The sequence below is a fragment of the Hemitrygon akajei genome, chromosome 9 (genome assembly GCF_048418815.1).
Source record: "Hemitrygon akajei chromosome 9, sHemAka1.3, whole genome shotgun sequence".
In the NCBI taxonomy this organism is placed as follows: Eukaryota; Metazoa; Chordata; class Chondrichthyes; order Myliobatiformes; family Dasyatidae; genus Hemitrygon; species Hemitrygon akajei.
The window spans coordinates 82,301,991-82,327,322 of NC_133132.1; the positions used below are offsets into that span (position 1 = coordinate 82,301,991).

The 25,332-nt window shown below is 41.7% G+C and overlaps 1 protein-coding gene across 4 annotated transcripts in view; it reads right to left on the reverse strand.

Moving 5' to 3' along the window:
* cyb5r4 (cytochrome b5 reductase 4) overlaps window positions 1-25,332 on the reverse strand; it is a 113,765-nt gene that overhangs the window by 16,798 nt on the left and 71,635 nt on the right. For all 4 annotated transcript variants that reach the window (XR_012100264.1, XR_012100265.1, XM_073056459.1 and 1 more), the window contains one exon: window positions 2,391-2,555. Coding sequence is in view for 2 of the 4 variants with exons in the window: in XM_073056459.1 (XP_072912560.1) it covers window positions 2,391-2,555 (165 nt within the window). In the remaining 2 variants the exon portion in view is untranslated. The remainder of the gene's footprint in view (window positions 1-2,390; window positions 2,556-25,332) is intronic.

Sequence of the window (25,332 nt, forward strand, 5' to 3'; positions counted from 1 at the left end):
TCTCAGCAAATGAAGTGGTTCACAGCTACATAGAGCAACACCTGAGCAATATGCTGATATAGGCTGTTAAACAGAAAGTAACATACTACCAAGCTATCATATGATGGCCATTTCTAAAGATTACCACTTGGTCCATAAGTGTCCTGAGAGGATTATAATGTACCTTTTTTTTTTTAAACAGGATCAGTCACAGAAACTGATGGCAAATGACTCGCCTCATGAAATGTTAAAGGCACAAGTCAGGAGTATAATGTGATATCCCTCAGTTACCTTACGAGTAACTTGTGCCAACAATGAAGTTCCACACTACCTGGACCAAAGCCGCTCAGTTGATTGACATCTTATTCACTACATAAGCATTTGTGCATGCCACGACTAGCACACACCCTCAGTTGGAAGTGGATTGTTGGTTGTTTATTTGTGTTGAGTCTAGATCCTGAAATTGTGCCTAAAAAGCACTGAGGAAGTGCCATCATGACAACTGCACCATTTTAAGATGCTCGGTCACCACCACCTTGTCAAGGGCAATAAATGAGAGACCAATAAATGTAAACGCTGAAATCAAAAGCATTGACAAATCTCTATAGATGCACAGTGAAGAGTATCCTAGCTGTGTCATGACATGTAATGGGAACACCAATGCCCACAAATGGAAAAGGCTACAGGAAATGGTGGATACAGATTACATGTCCTCCCACTGAGTATATTTACATGGAACACTACAGAAGAAAGTATCAAAGACCCCCCCACAATCCAGGCCATGCCCTCTTCTGACTGGTACCATCAGCAGGTGGTAAATGCTTGGGTTTCATACCACCAGGTTAAGGAACAGTTATTACCCTGCAACTATTAGACTCATGAATTGGCAATAATAACTTCATTCACCGTTACTTTGAACTGATTCTACAACCTACAGACTCATTTTCAACAACTCATAACTTTTGATCTCAGTATTATTTTTATTATCAGTCTGTCTTTTGCACATCAATTGTTTGTCAGTCTTTCAGTTTGTTTTTTTTTGTAAAATACTATTATATCTTTTTCTCCTATAAGGTCCTCCAAAGAAATGAATCTCAGGGTAGTATATGGTAACATACAGTATATGTATTTTGACAATAAAATTACCTTATTAGAAATCACTAGATTGTTGATATTTAATTTGAAAAACTGCACCAAATTCTTGTAGTTATATATCAAAAGATTTTAAATTAACAACAGTTGATATCAAGTCATCTGGATTTAGGATGGTCAGCGAGGTGCATTTTACAATAAAGGGGTGTTGGAGGTGTTGTGGATAGTGTGGAGGGTTGTCAGAGGTTACAGCCGGGCATCGATAGGATACAAAACTGGGCTGAGAAGTAGCAGATGGAGTTCAACCCAGATAAGTGTGAGGTGGTTCAATCTGGTAGATAGAGTATGATGGCAGAATATAGTATTAATGGTAAGACTCTTGGCAATGTAGAGGATCAGAGGGATCTTGGGGTCCGAGTCCATAGGACGCTCAAAGCAGCTGTGCAGGTTGACTCTGTGGTTAAGAAGGCATACAGTGCATTGGCCTTCATTAATCATGAGACTGAGTTCAGGAGCCAAGAGGTAATGTTGCAGCTATATAGGACCCTAGTCGGATCCTGGTTAGACCCCACTGAGTACTGTGCTCATTTTTGGTTGCCTCACTACAGCAAGAATGTGGAAACCATAGAAAGGGTGCAGACAAGATCTACGAGGATGTGGCCTGAATTGGGAAGCATGTCTTATGAGAAAAGGTTGAGTGCACTCGACCTTCTCTCCTTGGAGTGACAGTGGATGAAAGGTGAACTGATAGAGATGTATAAGATGATGAGAAGCATTGATCGTGTGGATAGTCAAGAGGCTTTTTCCCAGGGCTGGAATGGCTATCATGAGAGGGCACAGTTTTAAGGTGCTTGGAAGTAGGTACAGAGGAGATGTCGGGGTAATTTTTTTAAAGCGGTGAGTGGTGGAGGCGGATATGATAGGGTCTTTTAAGAGACTCCTGGATAGGTACATGGAGCTTAGAAAAATAGAGGGTTATGGGTAACCCTAGGTAATCTCTATAGTAAGGACATGTTTGGCACAGCTTTGTAAGCTGAAAGGCCTGTATTGTGCTGTAGGCTTTCTATGTTTCTAAAGGAGAGGTAAAGGGACAAAAACATTTAATGAAAAATGATTAGTATTAACACTTGGTAGCTGAAAGTGGGTTGAAAAGATGGATGCATCTTGTTTCACAATGGCCACTGATTCCTTTAAGTGTTCTTTTACATTATATTTGCGCATCACTTCTTTTCAAATTCAGGGCTGATCATGAGTCAGAGTTCAGAAAATGCAGCTGGCCAAGGGTTATCGAGCCAAAGGCTGAATACTGGAATACATACCGAACAACTTGCTCAGTGAAGGAAGTTGGACCACAAACACACACGAGGCTTTTCCCCTCTTCAGTTCGCCTTGCCACAAGTTCTGAGCAGAGAGACATTTCAACCTTGCCCCGTTTTCCTGTCCATTCTGAGTGAGGCTCTGAGAGAATATATTCAACCTGAAACCTAAACAGACAAAATGTTTAAATTTTTCTCTTAATATCTTGTTGGTAGTATAGAAATTGTATCAACTTCTCACTTTAGAATCAATGTGAGAAGTCATTACAATTTTTCTGAACTTTACAATGGATATTAGTTTTGCTGCTCTATTAAGCAAAGTGAAGACCTGCATCTTGGGTGCAAATTGCACCAACACAAAGGCATCAGCAAAACTGAGAACAGTCATGACATTAATCAACTTACTGATTTGGAGATCAACATTCCAGTTTCATACTGCTAAAAGAATGTTCAATTGTAAACATTTACAACTGACTATGTTTACAATTGCATAAAGGCTCTAACCTGCAAGTAGTGATATTTAAAAGAATCTCCAGCTACTTGCAAGTTGGTTGCAGGTGTTTTATTTTCAGACATGTCTGTTATTTTGTTATGATTTCTGTAATTGTTTTAAGTTGCAAATCTCTACAAGGAAAGATGAGGCAAATGCTCTAGAAATCACTAGAACATAAAACAGTGCAGCACAGAAACAGGCCATTCACCCCACAATGCTCAGAACTAGCTAAAAAGCAAATCAAGTACACCCAAACTGCAATCCCTCCTACCTACACCATGTCCATATCCTTCCATCTTCCTTGTATCCATGTGCTTATCCAAACATCTCTTAAGAGCCTCTAATGAATTTGCCTCTACACCATACCAGGCAGCACATTCTAAGCATCTGCAACTCTGAGGGGGGAAAAAAATTTACCCCTCACATCCCCCCTTCAACCTACCCACTCTCACCTTCAATGCATACCATCTGGTATTAAACATTTCAACCCTGGGAAACGGATACACTCTGTCAATTCTATCTATGCCTCTCTGTCTTATAAACCTCTATCCTTGGAGCAATGGACGATGAGAGGTGACCTGATAGAGGTGTATAAGATGATGAGAGGCACTGATAGTTTGGATAGCCGGAGGCTATTTCCCAGGGCTGAAATGAGAGGGCACAGTTTTAAGGTGCTTGGAAGTAGGTACAGAAATGTTTAACTTGAAGGTATTGTAAAAAGTGTGAGTATGAAAGAGTATTTATTAACAAATTGTTCAAAAGACATCAGTCTATCTTCTTTAAATAGATGCAAAAATGAATTAATACCTTTTTTCCAAAGTAAAAAAATCGGATCACTCAAAGAAGGCTTAAAAAAAATAATTTTGATAAATTAAACTACAAAGTTTAAGTAATTTTCCTCACATATTGGATGCCGACCTGTTAGATACTATTATGAGTATGAACCCTTTAATGAAGGGTTCCATTGGAAGAATTTATAATTTATTATTACAATGGGATAAGCGTCCTTTATTTAGGATTAAACAAGATTGGGAAAAGGAACTTAATTGGACTTTTATGACAGAGGACTGGACACGGATTCTGAAGTTGGTTAACTCTGATTTGTGCTAGTCATTCACTGATTCAATTTAAAATTGTACATCATTACTATTTGACGAAGGAATGTTTGTCTAAAATATTTCCTAATGTTGATAGTTATTGTGATGGATGTAAAACTGAGACAGCTACACTGACACACGTTTTGGTCTTGTTCTACACTGGAACAGTTTTGGAAGTCAGTTTTTTCTACAATTTCTAAAGCACTTAATTAATTTACAACCTAACAAATTAACTGTGCTCTTTGGAATAATTCCTCAAAATATCCGTAGTATTTCTTTTCTGACCATCATATTATTGCATTTGTTACATTGATAGCTAGGAGGGCCATTCTGTTGAAGTGGAAGGATACCTCAGCTCCCACTGTCACAATGGTTCTCTCAAGTGATATGTCTTAGTTTGGAGAAAATTAAAAGTCGAACCTTCGAACCTATGTTTGATTTTGAGAAAAGATGGGGTTCATTTGCTCATTACTACCATTTGAGTTAATTGATAGAGTTCCTTCACAATCTAATTGTAAATTTTGTTGTTTTTTTTTGCTGGTGGTTTGAGGTTTATTTTTAGAAGCTTTTAGTATGATGCATGGCTCCAGGGTTGAACACCTAATGGTTTTTTTTTTCTCACTTTGCTTTAGTAGGAGTTTTTTCTTTTTTTTGTGTCACCATATTTTTCAATCTTTAAAACATTTTTTTTCCCTTTGACTCATTGTAAGTGTTATCTACTTTGATGTACTCTTGTTATTTTGGATAATAATAAAAATATTTGAAAAGAAAGGAAGTACGGTAGGTACAGAGGAGATGTCAGGGGTGAGTTTTTTAATTAACGCAGAGAGTGGTGAGTGCGTGGAATGGTCTGCTGGTGACGGTTGTGGAGGTGGATATGATAGGGTCTTTTAAGAGACTCCTGGACAAGTAGATGGAGCTCAGAAAAACAGAGGGCTATGGGTAATCCTAGGTAATTTCTAAGGTAAGGATATGTTCGGCACAGCTTTGTGCTGTAGGTTTTCTGTTTCTATCAGATCTCCCCTCAGCCTCTGGCACTCCAGAGAAAACAACACATGTTTATTCAGCCTCTTGTGATGGCACATGTCCTCTAAACTAGGCAACATCCTGGTAAACCTCTCCTGCACCCTCTCCAAAGCCTCAATATCCTTCCTATAGTGGGGCGACCAGAACTGTACGCAATACACCTCTTGACTTTTGAACTCAATTCCTCAACAAAAGCAAGCAAGCATTCCATAAGGCTTCTTAACCACCTTATCGATCAGTGTAGCCACTTACAAGGAGTTATGAACTTGGATCCTAAGATCTCTCTGCTCAGCAACACCTTGTCCTTAATAGTGTACTGTATCTTTGCATTTGCCCTACCAAGGTGCAACACCTCACATTTATCTGGGTTAAACTCCATCTGCCATTTCTCTGCCCATATCTACAACTGGTGTACATCATGCTGTATTTTTGCCAGTCTTCTACACTGTATCCAAGTCCATCAATCTTGTACACTATCTGCATCTCCACCAATCTTGGAATTATCCGCAAGCTTACTAACCTACCCATCTACATTTTCATGCAGGTCATTTATATACATCACAAACAGTAGCGATCCCAGCACAGATCCCTGCAGAACACCACTTCCAGCTCAAATAAGTCTCTTCAACCATTTCCCCTCTATCTTCTATATGCAAACCAGTTTAGAATCCAAACAGCCAATTCACCGTGGCCCCCATGTATCTTAATCTTCTGGATTAGCTTTCCAACAGGAACTTTATCTACATGGATTTTAGTAAGGCATTTGACAATATCCATTCCCCTACCCTCATCCATTTCTTTCATCACCTTGTCAAAAAAATTCTATTAAATTGATGAGGCATAACCTGCAATGCAGAAAGCCATGCTAGCTCTCCCCAATTAGGTCATGAGTTTCCAAATGCTCATATCCTATCCCTAATTTTTTCCAGCAATTTCCCTACAACTGATATGAGACTCAAAGGATATATAGTTCCCAGGATTTTCCCTTGTTCCCCTCTTAAATAGAGATACAACATTAGCCACTTGTCAGTCCTCCTGGATCTCACCTGTAGCTAGAGAGAACATCAGATGCTGGTCAAGGGCCCAGCCATATCATCTCTGGCCTCTTTCAATAATTTGGGGTAAATCTCATCAGGCCCTGGGGACTTAACCACCTTAATACCCACTAGGAGGTCCAAGATTTCCTCTTCCTTGATCTCTAAACACTCTAATGTATTTATGCACTCAGCCCTGATCTCCTGGTTCTCCATATCCTTTTCCTTGCTAAATACTGAAGCAAAGTACTAATTAAGAAACTCACTCACATTTTCCACATCCAAGCAAATGTTCCACCCTTCATCGTTGCATTGTGTCCCCCCTTCTCTCTCTATGGTTATCCTTTTGCTCTTGATGTATATACAGATTGCCTTGTGATTCACCTTAATCCAACTTGCCAAGGACTTTTCGCGGTCCCTCCTGGCTTTCCCAATTCCCTTCTTTGGCTCTTTCCTGGCTACTTTAAACTCCTCGTGCTTTGTTTGATCCTGACTTCCAAAGTTTTACATACTTTTTCCTTGACTAAATTCATCACCTCTCTGGACATTTAAGAGAGGTTATTCTTCCATCCCTGTATTTCCTTCTAACAGGAACATACATTTCCTGTACTCTGTGCAATTGACTTTAAACACCCTCCACTTGTCAGAGAAAAGGTGATCCCAATTCTCTTAATTCCTGCCTAATGCCCTCGTGATTTGCCCCACTAAAATTAAAAACTCTCCCGCAATGACTGACCCTATCCTTATCTATAACTATCCTGAAAATTAAGGAGTTGTGGTCACTGTCCCCCAACTGCTCACCCATTGGAAGGTCAGTCATCGGGCCAGGCTCATTACCCAACACCAGGTCCAATACGGTCCCTGCTCTCTTTGGACCATCCACATACTGATTTAAGAAACCTTCCTGGATATACCTAACAAATCCTGCCCCATCTAAACCCCTTGCACTAAAAAGATCCCAGTTTATATTAGTGAAGTTGAAATCCCCCATGACAACAACCCTATTATTTTTTTTAAATATACATTTCCCTAATCTGATTACATATCTGTTCCTCGATGTCCAGGTGGCTATTGGGGGATCTGTAGTACAATCCCATCAGTGTGACTGCACCATTCCCATTCCTGAGTTCTACCCAAATGCACTCCGTGTCTGACCCCTCCATTATGTCTCCCCTGAGTGCAGCTGTGATAATGTCCCTGATTACCTCCTCTATCTTTTCTAAAACTTGGAAATCATGGTATACTAATCACCCATTTCTGCCCCTCTCTCAACCAGGTTTCAGTAAGTTATTATTGACCTCAAATCTTACTGACAAACTAGTTGCTCTGAGAAATTATCAGTGTAATATAGCAGAGTTGGCAGAATGAAAAGTATTTGCAGAAAAGTATACATTTTGCAATCAACAATACAAGAGATGTCTGTGTATGGAAACCTAGCTACCGCAGTGGACCATGGGAAGGTTATTAGTCTTGAAGTCAGATTCTCAATGTCTAGCACAGACACAATTACAAGAAAAAAACTCATGGAGATGAGGGAAAATATATGGCGGGGGGGGGGGGGGGTCTAGGAAGAAAAGGACGTCTTTTTAGTATCCCTGACCATAAGCTCACATTCTGACCCCCAAGACTACAGTGATCTGAGTACCTTGTCTAATGGCCTCATACCATTGCAAGCTGCTGGCTCAAATCCTGGGCAGAGATCACTGTACATCTACATTTCACTACTATGCTTGGTGCAGAATGACTGCTAATTTCTCAGCTTGCATTTAAATTCAACAGCTGTATGAACTCCATAACACAAGACACCCCAGCCTTCCGAAATTTACATTTATTTCCCCAGTAAAATATAGACTGATTAGTATCCCACTGATGAGGAATTAATTATTTACTAATGAATTCTGAAATGTGCTTTTGGATGGACATTAATGTTGGAACTGACAATTCTAGAAACAGGCCAGTGATTTGATAAGTCACGACTTGTATACTACAATTGAGAAAGACATTAAAAGCAGTTACTTTGCCATTGCCATATCAATGAAACAGGATGGTTCAGATTAAGCTCATTTCAGGCTGAAAGCCCTTGCTTATTAAATTGTGAAAATGCATTTTTTTTCTGTTGTTAACTGCCAAAACAATACAATCTGAATTCCAATTAACAGATTTTCCAACCACCTAGGATGTCAACAAGCCCAGCAAAAGCCACGCATGTATCCAAACAAAGCTACTGGGCTGTTTAAATTAGTTGGCTAGAGAGTATGGTGGGGGGGGGGGGGGCGGTGAATAGGACACGCCATCAGGAGTGGTGGTAGAAACAGATACAGGGATCGATGTTAGAGTAGTTTAAAAGGGCACACAACATCATGGGCCGAAGAGCCTGTTCTGTGTTCATGCTCTATGTTCTAAATGCTATTTTTGGTCATCTATTTTGTATGGTTATTTAATTAATTATAGATGAGGAGTTCACCCTCAACAAAAATCATAGGATGCAGCTCCATTAATCCACTTTTCACTGTTTTAACAGCAGAAATAACAGAACTCCAAGATGTCAAGGGAGAAATCCCCTATGACTTTAGACCATTAGCAGAGATTCAAAGGCCTTTTGAAACAAGAACAAAAATGTTGGCAATTCTCCACAGGTTCGGCTGCATCTGGGGGCAGAGAAACACCTAACAGTTTAGGTTAGAGACCTTTTCTTGTAAGCCATTTTTCTGACGCAGTACAATTTCAGGAATCTATAAATGAACTTTGATACAGATGATAATGGATCCACTCCAAGAACTTCTAGGCCCTTGCCCATTTAGGTGTACTGCACTGCAATCCAGTTATATCCTGTCATGTCTAGACACAAGCCCAGGAGAAGTTTTTAACCTCTTAAATATGACAAATCACTAGCACCACAGGACTTTCCATGGGAGAGGATATTAAGTACAGGCTCTTCCGTGGAAAACTCGGGATTTGGATTAAAGTGAGGAGAGAAAATAATACAATTTAAAAATCCAAAGAACACAGCAGTTCAGTGATAGACAGTTTTTGTGGTCAAGCTTGAGGGTTTGTTTAAATGATTGTGCCACTTCATAGCAGTCTGTTCTTGGACGGCAGAAGAAAATCTAATTTTGTCAAACTGCTCGTCCTTTTGCAAAAGTATAATACTCAAATGCCAACTGCTGCTGCTACCATCTTCATGGCCTTTTATGAAATATTTAACCTATTATGACACCAACAGTAGACACATACAAAGACCTTCTTGGTTAATCATCTGTATTAACAGGGTTGGATGAATTGCACTCTGCAAGATGGATAAAGGTTACTAACAAGGCAGTATTTCTAACTTTCTTGAGAACTGAAGAGTAGCAAATATTCTGCTTGATAAAGAGCAAAGTTTGATCATTTTAGACCAGGTGTCTTAGCAAAAGTAGTATGGAACTTCCTAGAGGTCAATAATAAAATCTCGCTATTGATCCTTTTGAAAGTACTTAATTATTAGAAAAATCCAAATATTCTTAATTATTAGAAATATCCAAATATCTTGCAAGCATTCAATGGTGTAAAACTATTTAAAGTATGGGACTCTTGCATCCAATAAATCTGTGATCTTGATCTAACACCATGGTTATTAATAATCATGGTGCAGTCAAAATGTTTATGGAGTCATAAGGCCATTACAGAAGGAAACCATTCAACTCTGTAATGTGTACTTAGCTCTTCTCTCTTAAATAGCACTGTCTGCCTTGCCAGGTATTTTTTAGAGCTCTGCATTCCAAGGTTTTTGTATTCCAGTTTTTATGTTCCAGCCCTTTATCAGCCCTTATTAGCCCAACCTAATTTCATCTACAGCTTGTTCCCAAAGGCAAGCCTGGCCTCACCACATGAACAATATTTCCATTATCTCATCTATCCCAACAACTAGTCTCTTTTTTCTTTCCCATTTCTGATGAAGCACTCCCACATGAAAGATTAGTTGTTTAGTTTTTTTACTTCAAGTCACTGCATTCTATCATTAACCCAAATTGTTTGTTAAATCCAATCTGACACTGACCTTTCTACTTCCATGAGCTTCAATTTTGCAAACCAGCAAATTTTGTGAAATGCATGTTACTGGCACTGTAGCAAATGACTTTCACTGACTTGAAGCCATTACTATAGTAGAAAATATAAAAAGCATGAGGTAAGGTCATGCTTGTGCAATATTATTAAATGTGTTGGAGCACGTATCAAGCACACAAATATTGAAACTTCTCTAGATGCAGATTCCTTTTTTAAAAAGTCCAAGTCATACAGGATCAAGCTTGTTCCAAATCAATTTCTCACAATTTTAAATGCAAAGTGGTGGCACAGAATGGAATGTGACTGTAAGGCAAAAGGAAAAGAGTTCCACAAGTGCCGTGCTTTAGGGATCCAAGCTGAAACCTTCCCTTCTCTATTTAATACTCATTCAAAGAAACCATACTCAAATGAAATGGACTTCACACTACAGCACCATTGCAATATATATTCTATATCTGAAGAAAAGCATGCTCTAAATATATGATATATTAACATTTAAACAACTAAGTAATTGTGAATGTTGATGCACAGTCTCAAATAACAAAACCCACAGAAGACAGTAAATTCATTAGAGTACAAGAACATTGATTAATGGAATGGCTAATTATGTGCTGAAATGCAAATTCAGAAAGGTCATGGCAAATGGGTTCATGCCAACCATATTTCTGCTACTGCATCCAACACTAGTTACTGAACAGAATCCGGGGAAATTAGAGGAAAAACATCAAGAGGCAGTCATTTGAACATTGAATTAATGCTGCTGGGAAATAGTGTACCTGGCTTAATTTTACTTTCTAGGAATAGGTACTTAGTCCAGGAGATCATGGCACCTCAGTACATATACAAATACTTACTTTAAATGTGACTTTTCTTTGTTCTCATTTAGTCTTTTGTGTACTGAGTTTGAAACTCCTAGGTGAAAAACTGCCTTCATTATTTATGCTAATTCCACAAAATTTACTGAAAAAATTGTCAAAACCTTTTAAAGACGTAGTAATGTGTCACTTAGAAAATAACAACAGGGTGAGCAGTCACGGTGGAATAATGAAGAGAAAGTCATGATAAATCTGTTACATTGTTTTTGCAATTGTAACTAACAGAATATGGAACTGTTCATTCATTCATTATGTGCCGTGTCACATGATGTGGGCGACCATGGTCTTGACCATGATTGTTCTTGGCATTTTTTTTTTTGAAAAACAGATGTGGTTTGCCATTTTCTTCTTCTGGGCAATGCCTTTACAAGACTAGTAACACCAGCCATTATCACTATTCTTCAGAGATTGTCTGCCTGGCATCAGTGGTCACGTAACCAGGACTGTGATATGCACCACGTACTTATACGAACATCCACCCCCCCCTGCTCCCATGACTCTGTGACCCTGAGCATGGGGCTAAGGAGGTGGTATACCTTGCCCAAGAGTGACCTGCAGGCTTGTGGAGGGAAGGAGCACCTTACACCTCTTTGGTAGAGATGAATCTCCACCCCAATACACAAATATAGTACTGTGTAAAAGTCTTAAGCAGATGTTAAAAAAAATCTGTAAAGCAGAGATGCTTTCAAAAGTAATGAAAAGTTTCGAAACATCACAGAGATAATCAAATCAATATTTGGTGTGACCACCCTATGCCTTTAAAACTACATCAATTCTCTTAGGTTGTGCAGTATTATAAGAAAATCAGCTGGTAGGTTGTTCCAAGCATTTTGAGAACTTGGCACAGTTCTTCTACAAACTTTGACTCTGTCGCTTGCTTCTGTCTCTCCAGGTAAGCCCAGACAGCCTCAATGATGTTGAGATCAGAATTTGGGAGGTCATACCATCTGTTGCAGAACTCCTTGTTCTTTCTTCTGAAGATAGTTCTTCACGTCCTCTGTGAGAGCATCCTCTCAGCACGGAGGATTCCATTAATTCTGACCAGATCACCAACTCCGTTTTCAGAAATGCAGCCCCAAACCTGCAGGGAATCTCCATGGTACTTCACTGTTAGCTGCTGACACTCAGCCATGTAGCACTCTCCAGCCGTTTTATGGACAAGCTGCCTCTTGTCTGAGCCAAACATATTGAAATTTGATTTGTCAGTCCAGAGCACTTGCTACTATTGTTCAATATCCTAGTCCTTATGTTTTTCACAAAGCTGACTCTTTTGACTTTGTTTCCACCTTCGAGGAATGAGTTTTTTGTCAGCAACTCTTCCATGAAGAACATTTCCCTGGTCTTTAGAGGGCTGTTCTTGGGTTCCAGTGGTTTTTGAGTTTAGAGCTGATTAAGTGCTGGACTTCTTCCGATTTAGAAGTGATGTCAGTTTGATGTATTAAAGACAGGTGTGAAAAAAGGGCCCGAAGGATCATTGGGGTCCCGAGTCACCCCAACCACAATCTATTCCAGCTGCTGCCATCTGGGAAATGGCACCGCAGCATAAAAGCCAGGACCAACAGGCTCCAGGACAGCTTCTTCCAACAGGCCATCAGACTGATTAACTCCCACTGATTTGAGTGCATTTTATGTTACATTGACTGCTCTGTTTATTATAAATTATTATAAGTTGCTATGATTGCACATTACGCATTTAGATGGAGACTTCACATACATGAGGATGTAAGACAAAGTCAATTCAATTCATCTGCTGCACTCAGCTTCTGTGGCTGACCACTGCATTTCTGGTCCTCAATCTTTCCAGTTTCTTTATCTTTCTTCAGAAGAGCTACGACAACCCATCTTGAATCTACTGTCTGCTGCAAAATTTCTGCTTGGGAGAGACCTTACTGATTCAGGATGACCACCTTGTGTCTTGTTGCTGTGCTCACTCTTTCCATGGTGTAAGAATTGATGATTTGAAAGTTAAACTGTCACATGTACCACACCCTCACCTTTTAGTTTGATTATCCTTCACCCAGTTTGATTCCTTCTACACCCACTTTTGTTTCAGTTGATCAGTTTAGTTCATTCAACTCATTATGTCATTTATCAGTAGCATCTGTTTGTTATCTTTGTTTATTTATGCACTGGGATATATACCTATAAAGTAATCAAATTTTTACTTGAAACATGTTCTCTAATATGTTACTTTCTTACAAATAATTCTCCATAGCACTTAATATTTTTGAAAATGAATGTTTAGAAATCGAACATTTGCTCTCCTACTGACACTAAAGCAGAAAACAAACATCTAAAACAAAATTTACAGTAGATAAGGGTGAACAACACAATGTGGTATATTTCAACTTTCAAAAAGCCATCATTAGAGTAACATGAGATTAATTAAGTGGTATTGTGGTCATATGTTGTATGGTCTCAGGATTATTTAATGGATAGGAAACAGTCATAATAAATGAAGCATTTTTGAGTTGTGAGCAGTGAGATGCTTCAGGCGGTGGAAGTTTGCTTTTCTGATTGGAAATCTGTGACCAATGGTATACCATGGGGATTGATAGTAGAACCTTGAAATTTGTGATATGTTAATGATTTGAATAGAAATGAGGAAAATAATTAGTTGTAGTTGTATCAGTGGCACTGTGGACAATGAGGATGATTTTTAAGACATAGAACATAAACAGTCCAGAACCTGAACATGCCCTGGGCCCACCATGTCTTTACTGACTAGGATGCCAATTAACTAATCCCATTTACAGTGCCCGAACAGAGACCATATCCCCCTCTTTTCTGACTATCTACTCCAACTTATTCCTCCCATAATTGTATACAGTTCTCTCAGGTCACCCCTCACCCTAGGATGCTCCTAGGAAAACAAGCCAAGTTTGTACATGCCTAGCTAATAGCAAAAACACTCCAATTCAGGCAACTTCTTGATGAGTGTCTTTGCACCCTCTCCCGTGTCTCCACATAAATAACATGACAGCACAGAAACAGGCCCTTCAGCCCATTGATTCCATGAACTATTAATCTACCTAGTCTTGTTGACCCACATTTGGACCTTAGTCCTCCAATCCACAAACTTATCTTCTTAAAAATTACACTTAAATGTTGAAATTGAACCTGTATTCACGACTTCCACCGGCAGCTTGTTCCATATTCTCACCACCCTTTTAGCCCTCCAGATTTTCTCCTTGCCTGTTCTCTTGTATTTCATATACTCAAGTGCCTCATTGGCTCCTTCCTGCCTAAACCTACAATGCATTTCCTTCTTAACCAGGGCCTCAATATCTCCCTAAAACCAAGGTACCCTAAACCCATTAACCCTGTTTTTTAAAAAAATTCTGACATTTAAGTACGCAGATGTCCCAGCGCTAATCTCTCTAGAACACCAATGGTCACAGACATCGGCCCCTTCACCATTGACACGTCGTCTTCAACAACACTAATTTTGGTTCAAACTTACCAACTCACTGTGGATACTTTATGCCTTAATCTTCTGGACCAGCCTACCATGAAGAACTTTACCACAGGCAATATCCTTCAGTTAACTTTGTTATTTCCTCAACAAAAAATTCAATCAACTTTATGGCCATTCCAAAGATAAATAAAGCCATGCTGACTTCTCAACAAGTCCATGCTTTTCCAAATGCAAGTAAATCCTGTTCCCGAAGATCTTCTCCAGTAATTTTCCGAACACTAATGTAAAGTTCACCAATTTATAATTCTCTTGTTTGTTTATGTTGTCCTTCTTAAACAAAGGAATAACACTGGTGGTTTCCCATAGAATCATAGAGCCATACAAAAATGCAGCAGAAAAGCAGGTCCTTTGGTCCATGCTGAAACCATTGAAATTGCTGACTCCCAATGACCTGCACAAGGACTTTACCACTAGGATATTAGTCCACCACCAATTCAGGTGCAAACTGTCTCTACTGTCCCACCAAGTCTGGAAGAGAGTCCAATAATCCAAAAATCTTATGCCCTCCCTCCTACACCAACTCTTTAGGCACATATTAAATGGTATAATCTTCTTAGTTCTGGCTTCATTAGCATATGGCATAGGTAGCAATCCTGAGATTATAACAATAAGATATAGGAGCAGAATTAAGCCATCTGGCCTATCGAGCCTGCTCCATCATTCAATCATGGCTAATCCTTTTATTTCTTGTCTCCTCATCAACCCCAGTTCCCCGCCTTCCCATTTACAGTGCCTGCACAGAGACCATATCCCTCTCTTTTCTGATGCCATGTCCAATCAAGAACCTATCAATCTCTGGCTTAAGTGCACCCAATGACCTGGCCTCCACAGCTGCATGTCGCAACAAGTTCCACAAATTCACCACCCTATGGCTAAAGAAATTTCTCTGCATCTGTTTTGAAATGGCACCCCTCTACCCTGAGCTGTGCCCTCTTGTCCTAAACTTTCCCACCATGGGAAACACCTTTTCCACATCTACTCTGTATAGGCCTTTCAACATATGAAAGGTTTCAGTGAGATCCCCCTCATCCTTCTGAATTCTGGCGCGTACAGACCCAGAGCCATCAAATGTTCCTCGTATGATAGACCATAAGACAAACGAGCAGAAGTCGATCATTTGGCCCATCGAGCCTGCTCTGCCATTTTATCATGAGCTGATCCATTCTCCCATTTAGTCCCACTCCCCCGCCTTCTCACCATAACCTTTGCTGCCCTGGCTACTCAGATACCTATCAATCTCTGCCTTAAATACACCCAATGACTTGGCCTCCACTGCCGCCTGTGGCAACAAATTCCACAGATTCACCACCCTCTGGTTAAAAAAATTTCTTCGCATCTCTGTTCTGAATGGGCGCCCTGCAATCATCAAGTCATGTCCTCTCGTACTAGACTCCCCCACCATGGGAAACAACTCTGCCACATCCACTCTGTCCATGCTTTTCAACATTCGAAATGTTTCTGAGGTCCCCCCTCATTCTTCTAAACTCCAAGGAGTACAGTACAAGAGCGGTCAAACATCCCTCATATGTTAACCCTCTCATTCCTGGAATCATTCTAGTGAATCTTCTCTGAACCCTCTCCAACATCGGCACATCCTTTCTTAAATAGGGAGCCCAAAACTTCACATAGTACTCCAAGTGAGGTTTTACCAGTGCCTTATGGAGCCTCAACATCACATCTCTGCTCCTATACTCTATTCCTCTAGAAATGAATGCTAACATTGCATTCGCCTTCTTCACCACTAACTCAACTTGCAGGTTAACCTTAAGGGTATCCTGCACGAGGACTCCTCGAGGACTTTTTCCATTCAAAAATTTCTCTTTTGGAATATATCTGTCTTGCACCTTCCTCACTTCTTGCATAAACTCCAGTCACTGCTCTGCTGTACTTCCCATTAGTGTCCCTTTCCAGTCAACTTTGGCCAGTTCCTCTCTCATGCCACTAATATCCTTTACTGCAATACCGACACATCGGATTTTGGCTTCTTTTTCTCAAATTTCACAGTGAACTCAATCATGTTGTGATCACTGCCTCCTAAGGGTTCCTTCACCTCAATCTCTCTAATCACCTCTGGTTCATTACACACTACCCAATCCAGCACAGCCAATCCCCTAGTGGGCTCGACAACAAGCTATTCTAAAAAGCCATCTCGTAGACATCCTACAAATTCTCTCCCTTGAGATCCAGTGCCGACCTGATTTTCCCCATCCACTTGCATGTTAAAATACTCCACAATTATCATAACACTGCCCTTCTGGCAAGCCTTTTCTATTTCCTGTTGTACTTTGTAGTCCACAATACTGCAGCTGTTAGGAGGCCTGTATATAACTGCCATCAGGGTCCTTTTCCCCCTGCGATTTCTTAGCTCAACCCATAAAGATTCTGCACCTTCTGCTCCTATGTCACCTCTTTCTAATGATTTAATATGATTTCTTACCAAAAAAGCCACACCACCCCCTCTGCCTACCTGCCTATCCTTCTGATACACTATGTATCCTTGGACGTTCAGCTTCCAGAGACATGCATCTTTTAGCCACGTCTCAGTGATGGCCACAACATCATACCTGCCAATCTGTAGCTGTACGACAAGATCATCCACCATATTCCTTATACTACGTGCATTTAAGTATAACACCTTAAGTCCAGTATTTGGTACTTTTTGATTGCAATGCAACTCATCCCAATGGCTGCAAATTTGCCCCATCACCTGCCTGACCTTCCTGACATCTTTACTGCTATCTTAGATTTATTTCTGTTTTCCCCCTCCTCCGCTCTATCATTCTGGTTCCCATCCCCCTGCCAAATTAACTTAAACCCTCCTTAACAGCTCGATTAAACCTTCCCGCCAAGATATTGGTCCCCTTCGGGTTCAGGTGTAACCCATCCTTTTTGGACAGGTCATACTTCCCCCAGAAGAGATCTCAATGATCCAAGAATCTGAAGCCCTGCCCAACTGCACCAGTCTCTCAGCCACGCTTTCATCTGCCTGATTCTTCTATTCTTGCCCTCACTAGCACATGGCACAAGTAGCAATCCTGAGATTACTACCCTGGAGGTCCTGCTTCTCAGCTTCCTTCCCAGAAATCTCTCTTCAGGACCTCCTCCCTTTTCCTATCTCTGTCACTGGTACCAACATGTCTTTTAAATCGAAGCAACAGGCGGAGAGTGAAGGACTAAAGACTTCTCAGAGAGAAGTCATTTTTTTAAACTGATCGGGGAAAAGAGGCTAGAATGCGCAGGTGCGTGACGTAGTGCACCAAAGGTTTTTAAAATATAAAAAAAAAAGACAGCCACGTACAGCGGCCATCGTCGGAGTGGACTGAGACGGAGTGGGACGGCTTTGGCTCAACGGGCTTCAGCGTAACCGGGCAGAGGCAAGGGTAGGTTCTGGTAAGTTTTGTTTTGTTCGTTTGGAGTAGAGAGAATGGCAGGCAGGATGTTGGAATGCTCCTCTTGCAGGATGTGGGAAGTCAGGGAGACCTCCGGTCTGCAAGAAGTGCATCCAGCTGCAGCTCCTAACAAACCGTGTTAGGGAACTGGAGCAGGAGCTGGATGACCTCTGGATCATTCGGGAGAATGAGAAGTTTATAGATAGTAGTTTCAGGGAGGTAGTTATGCCAAAGGAGCAGTGCACAGGTAAATGGGTTACCGTCAGGCGAGAGAAGGGGAAAGGGCAGGCAGAGCAGGGCTCCCCTGTGGCCATTCCCCTCAATAACAAGTATACTGATTTGGATACTGTTGGGGTGGGTGGGGGGGGGGGGGGGGAAATGACTTATGTGGGACAAGCTGCGGAAGCTGGATCTCTGGCATTGAGTCGGGTTCTGCAGTGCAGAAAGGAGGGGGGAGGAAGAGGAGAGCAGTAGTGATAGAGACTCGATAGTTAGAGGTACAGACAGGAGGTTCTCTGGTCGCGACAGAGACTCCCAGATGGTTTGTTGCCTCCCGGGTGCCAGGGTCAGGGATGTCTTTGATCGCGTGCACAGTATTCTGAAATGGGAGGGTGAGCAGCCAGATGTCATGGTACACATTGATACCAATGACATAGGAAGAAAGAGTGAGGATGTCCTGAAGAGTGAATATAGAGAGCTTGGTAGGAAGTTAAAAAGCAGGACCTTGAGGGTGGTAATCTCAGCATTGCTACCTGTGCCATGTGCCAGTGACGGTAAGAACAGGATGCTCTGGAGGATGAACACGTGGCTGAGGAACTGGTGTAGGGGGCAGGGTTTCAGATTTCAGGATCATTGGGACCTCTTCGGGGCAGGTGGGACCTGTACGAGAGAGACAGGTTACACCTGAACTACAAGGATACCAATATACTTGCAGGGAGGTTTGCTAGTGTTGTTGGGGAGGGTTGAAACTAGATTTGCAGGGGGATGGGAACCAGAGTGCCAGAGTAGATAGTGGAGCAGGGGTGAAAATAAATGATGTTTAAGGTTCATGCAAAGTCACAAATAGAAGGGTTGTGTGTGGTGGTAATAATCTTCTGAGGTGTGTCTATTTCAATGCGAGGAGTATTGTGGCGAAGGCTGACGAGCTGAGGGCATGGATTGGCACGTTGAATTATGACGTTGTTGCCATTAGTGAAACTTGGCTACAGGAGGGGCAGACTGGCAGCTTAATGTTCCAGGGTTCCGATGTTTCAGACATGATAGAGGCAGAGGGATGAAGGGTGGGGGGGTGGCACTGCTAGTCAGGGAGATGTTAAAGCAGTGCTCAGGCAGGACAGATTAGAGGGCTTGTCTAGCGAGGCCATATGGGTGGAGCTGACAAACAGGAAAGGTATGACCACATTAATGGGGTTGTATTATAGACCACCCAATAGTCAGCAAGAATTGGAGGAGCAAATCTGCAGAGAGATAGCAGACAACTGCAGGAAACATAAAGCTGTGATAGTAGGGGATTTTAATTTTCCACGTATTGATTGGGACTCCCAGACTGTTAAAGGTCTCGACAGGTTAGAGTTTGTAAAATGTGTTCAGGAAATTTTTCTAACTCTATATATATATATATATATATATATATATATATATATATATATATATATATATATATAGAGGTACCAGCTAGAGAGGATGCAATATTAGATCTCCTGTTAGGAAACGAGTTACGACAGGTGACGGAACTGTGTGTAGGGAAACACTTTGGTTCCAGTGATCATAACACCATTAGTTTCAACTTGATCATGGATAAAGATGGATCTAGTTCTCGGGTTGAGGTTCTAAACTCGAAAAAGGCCAAATTTGAAGAAATGAGAAAGGATCCAAGAAGCGTCAATTGGGACAGGTTGTTCTCTCGCAAGGATGTCGTTGGTAAGCAGGAGGCCTTCAAAGGAGAAATTTTGAGAGTTCAGAGTTTGTATGTTCCTGTCAGGATTAAAGGCAAAGTGAATTAAGGATAAGGAAACTTGGTTCTCTAGGGATATTGGAACTCTGATAAAGAAGAGAGAGATGTATGACATGTATAGGAAACGGAGCAAATTAGGTACTTGAGTAAAGTGTTTTTAAAAAAAACTTAAAGAAATCAGGAGGGCTAAAAGAAGACGTGAGGTAGCATTGGCAGTCAAGGTGAAAGATAATCCAAAGAGCTTCTACAGGTATGTTAAGGGCAAAAGGATAGTAAGAGATAAAATTGGTCCTCTTGAAGATCAGAGTGGTCAGCTATGTATGGAACCAAAAGAAATGGGGGAGATCTTAAATGGGTTTTTTACATCTGTATTTACTAAGGAAACTGGCATGGAGTCAATGGAAATAAGGCAAACAGGTAGTGAGGTCATGGAACTTATACAGATTGAAGAGGAGGAGGTGCTTGCTGTCTTGAGGCAAATCAGAGTAGATAAATCCCCAGGACCTGACAGGGTATTCCCTTGGACGTTGAAGGAGACTAGTGATGAAAATTGCAGGGGCCCTGGCAGATATATTTAAAATGTTGCTATCTAGGGGTGAGGTGCCAGAGGATTGGAGGATAGCTCATGTTGTTCCATTGTTTAAGAAAGGCTCTAAAAGTAATCAGGGAAATTATAGGCCGGTAAGTTTGACGTCAGGTAAATTATTGGAAGGAGTACTAAGAGATAGGATCTACAAGTATTTAGATAGACAGGGACTTATTAGGGAAAATCAACACAGCTTTGTGCGTGGTAGGTCATGTTTAACAAATCTATTAGAGTTTTTCACGGAGGTTATAAGGAAAGTGGATGAAGGGAAGGCAGTGGATGTTGTTACATGGACTTCAGTAAGGCCTTTGACAAGGTCCTGCATGGGAGGTTAGTTAGGAAGATTCAGTCACTAGGTATATATGGTGAGGTAGTAAATTGGATTAGACATTGGCTCAATGGGAGAAGTCAGAGAGTGGTAGTGGAGGATTGCTTCTCTGAGTGGAGGCCTGTGACTAGTGGTGTGCCACAGGGATCAGTGCTGGGTCCATTGTTATTTGTCATCTATATCAATGATCTGGATGATAATGTGGTAAATTGGATCAGCAAATTTGCTGATGATACGAACATTGGAGGTGTAGTGAGGAAGGTTTTCAAAGCTTGCAGAGGGATCTAGACCAGCTGGAAAAATGGGCTGAAAAATGGCAGATGGAATTTAATGCAGGCAAGTGTGAAGTATTGCACTTTGGAAGGAAAAACCAAGGTAGAACATGCAAGGTAAATGGTAGGACACTGAGGAGTGCAGTAGAACAGAGGGATCTAGGAATAGATACATAATTCCCTTAAAGTGGCATCACAGGTAGATAGGGTAGTAAAGAGAGCTTTTGGTAGATTGGCCTTTATAATTGAAAGTATTGAGTATAAGAGTTGGAATGTTACAGTGAGGTTGTATAAGGCATTGGTAAGGCTGAATTTGGAGTATTGTGTGCAGTTTTGGTCACCAAATTACAGGAAGGACATTAATAATGTTGAAAGAGTGCAGAGAAGGTTTGCAAGGATGTTGCCAGGACTTGAATTACAGAGAAAGGTTGAATAGGTTAGGACTTCTTTCCCTGGAGCGTAGAAGAATGAGGGGAGAATTGATAGAGGTATATAAAATTATGATGGGTATAGATAGAGTGAATGCAAGTAGGCTTTTTCCACTGAGGCTAGGGGAGAAAAAAACCAGAGGACATGGGTTAAGGGTGAAGGGGGAAAAGTTTAAAGGGAACATTAGGGGGGGATTCTTCACACAGATTGGTGGGAGTGTGGAATGAGCTGCCAGATGAAGTAGTAAATGCGGGCTCACTTTTAACATTAAAGAAAAACTTGGACAGGTACATGGATGAGAGGTGTATGGAGGGATATGAGCCGGGTGCAGGTCAGTGGGACTAGGCAGAAAAATGGTTCGGTACAGCCAAGGGCCTGTTTCTGTGCTGTAATGTTCTGTGGTTCTATGTACCAAGACAGCTGGCTGCTCGCCCTCTCCCTTCAGAATATTCTGGACCCCATCCGAGACATCCCGTACCCTGGCACCTGGGAGGCAACACACCTTGCGGGTATCTCTATCAGGCTCACAGAATCTCCTGTCTGTTCCCCTGACTATGGAATCGCCTATGATTACCGCATTCCTCTTCTCCCTCTTTCCCTCCTGCACAGCAATGCCAGGCTCAGTGCCGGAGACCCAGTCACCATGGCCGTCCCCTGTCATGTCATCCCCCTCAACAGCATCCAAAACAATATACTTGTTGCTGAGGGGGGCAGCACAGGGGTGCTCTCCACTATCTGGGCATTTCCCTTCCCTCTCCTGACAGTCACCCAGTTTTCTTACCCCTGTAGCCTAGGGATGACTACCTCCCTGTAGCTCCTGTCTATCACCTCTTCACTTTCCCTAATAAGCAGTAGGTCATCAAGCTGCAGCTCCAGATCCCTAACACGGTCTCTGAGGAGCTGCATCTTGGTGCACCTGGTGCAGATGTGGCCATCAGGGAGGCTGGAGGTCTCCCAGGATTCCCACATCTGACACCCTGAACAAAGCACTAACCCTGCAGACATGCTACCTAATTCTACAGGAATAAAACAAGGAAAAATAAGTCTACTCACCCACTTGTCTCGCCAAACACAAACTTTTTAAACCGTTAGCTCCTACTGTTAGCTGTGTGAGCCCTGCTGTTCCTCCGACTGTCTGGGCCGATTCGCCAAGAAAAAAAAGAGTTGGTGCCTTGCTCTCACCTCCTCCCGTTACCACCTAAGCCTGTTGAGCCAAAGCCCTACACTCTGCTGCCCGCTGTATAGGGTGGTCTTTTTAAATGCCTCGCGCTGTCCTGTCTACGTCACGCGCCTGCGCAGTCTCGCCCTTCTTGTACTTTACCTTCTTTCAGAATTTAGCTCTCTTGCCACCCTTTTTGTCCCGATCCAAAAAACCCTCTCATTCTTGGAATCATCCTTGTGAACCTCCACTGGACCCTCTCCAATGCCAGCACATCTTTTCTAAGATGAGGGGCCCAAAATCATTCACAATACTCAAGGTGAGGCCCTATCAGTGCCTTATAAAGCCTCAACATCACATCCTTGCTCTTGTATTCTAGACCTCTTGAAATTAATGCTAACAGGGCATTTGCCTTCCTCACCACCGACTCAACCTGCAAGTTAAAAGGATCCTTTTATTCCCACTGGTTGCCTCCTTCCAATCAGCCATGCGCTAACCATGTAAGTAACTTTCCTGTAATACCATGGGCTCTTAACTTGGCAAGCAGCCTCGTGTGCACCTTGTCAAAGGCCTTCTGAAAATCCAAATATATAATATACACTGCATCCCTTTTAATTATCCTACTTGTAATCTCCTCAAAGAATTCCAACAGGTTCATCAGGCAGGGTTTTCCCTAAAGGAAACCATGCTGACTTTGTCAGGCATTATGGGACTTGTAACCCTGGAGGTCCTACCCTTTAACTTGGGCACCTAACTCCCTCAGCTCCCTTTGCAGAACCTTTTCACTCATCCTACCCATGCCATTGGTACCTACATGCACCACATCCTCTAGCTGTTCTCCCTCCCACTTAAGAAAGCTGAGGACTTGACCTGAAATGCCCTGTCCCTGGCACCCAGGAGGCAACATACAATCCAGAAATCTTGTGCTTGCCCACATAACCTCCTGTTCATTCCCCTAACGAATCCCCCCCACCCCCCAAACAATATCCAAAGTGATGTACCAGTTGTTGAGGGGGATGGCCACAGGGATACTCTGAACTGGCTCTGTCACCCCCTTTCCCTTCCTGACATTGTTTCCTGTGTCCTGCACCTTGGGTGTAACTACCTCTCTATATGTCCTATCTATCACCCTTCAGCCTCCTGAATGATCTGGAGTTCATCATGTTCCAACTCTTTATCATGGATTGTTAAAGCTGCAACTGAATGCAGTTCCTGCAGTTGTAGTCTTCAGGGACACCGGAGGTCTCCTTGCCTTTCCATATCCCGCAAGAGAAGCATTCCACTATCCTGCTTGGCACTTCTACAGTCCTACCTGAACATGAAGGGAGGGAAAAAAATCTTAACCTAGAGCTTTTTTTTGATTTCTCTGACTGAAGCTTCTCATTGATTAAGCTTCGAAGAGCTAACACCTCAAGATTACCACTCTGACTCTATCCGCTCAGATGTGGCCACTGTGCTTGAACCTGCCTTCCTTTAATTTGCTCTTGCTAATCTATCTCCAACACAGATTGGTCACTGGTCAAAGTTCTAGTGTACCGCCGTGACACAATGCTCCCTTTTTCTACTCGGGCCATGGACCTGAGTGAGATCGCCTCCTCTCAAACTTGCAATGTCTGGACTGGTCTCTGGTCAGAGCTCGTGTCTTCTGAATCTCGCTTGTGACTGAAGGAAGTAGAGGAGGAGATCACGGGAACCTTGACAGAAACTCAGTTTCTGAGGATAGATTCCATCTGGCTCTGGAGCCTTATTCACGTTATTGTTTTTCCAAAAGACCCAAATCTTGACCCTTTTTATTACTGACATGCCAATGAACATTAACACTCCTCACCATGACCCATGTTCTTTTGGGTGGATATGGGTGATGATGAGGAGTATCCTTTTTAAGACATCACCCACTTCCTCTGACTCCAGGCATAGATACTCTCCTTTGCTATTCTGTGGGTATCCTCGTACTATTCAAATATGTATAAAGTGCCTTGGAACTCTTCTACTTTACATTTGCCATGGGCACTTCATGGCCCATTTTAGCCCTAATTCATTATTTAAGCACCTCTCACTTTCCTTATATTTCTCAAGGCCCTTTCCATTTTTATTTTGGTAAAACTTGAGTTTCTCCTGTTATCCAAGGTTCCCAAGCCTCCTTGACTTTCATTCTTGCAGGAATACCCAAGATGGCCTTTTTTTTTAAAAATAGGACTCTCACAGGTCACCCAACCTAGTTTCTCAGTTCCTTCTCCCAACTTAACACTTCCAATCAAGGACTTATCCATAAGAAAACTTAATCATCTGGAAAGTGCACAGAGAAATGGTAGGTGAGATTTATCCCAGCAAGTGCAGAGTGATGCATTTTGGAAGGTCAAACAAGGGTAGGACATTCATTGTAAATGGAAGGACCCTATGGTGTGTTGATGAACAGAGGGACCTTGAATTACAAGTTTATAGATACTATAATAGGGCAGCATAGGCAGATAAGGTGATGAAGAAGCAGATAGAATGCCTGCTTTCATTAGCTGTGGCTTAGAATAGAGGAGGGGGACATCATTTAACATCATTGATTAGGCCAAATCTCCAGTACTGGGCAATTTGATTGCTACATCATAAAGAGGATCTGATTGTTCGGGAGAGGACTCTAGGCAGATTAACCAGAATGTTACTTGTATTGAACCAGTTCAGTTATAAAAGAAGAATGGATAGGCTTATTTATTTTTCATGGACTGGAAGTGTCCAAGGAACAACCTGACATAGATATATAAAATGATGAGGGGACAGATAGGGTAGATA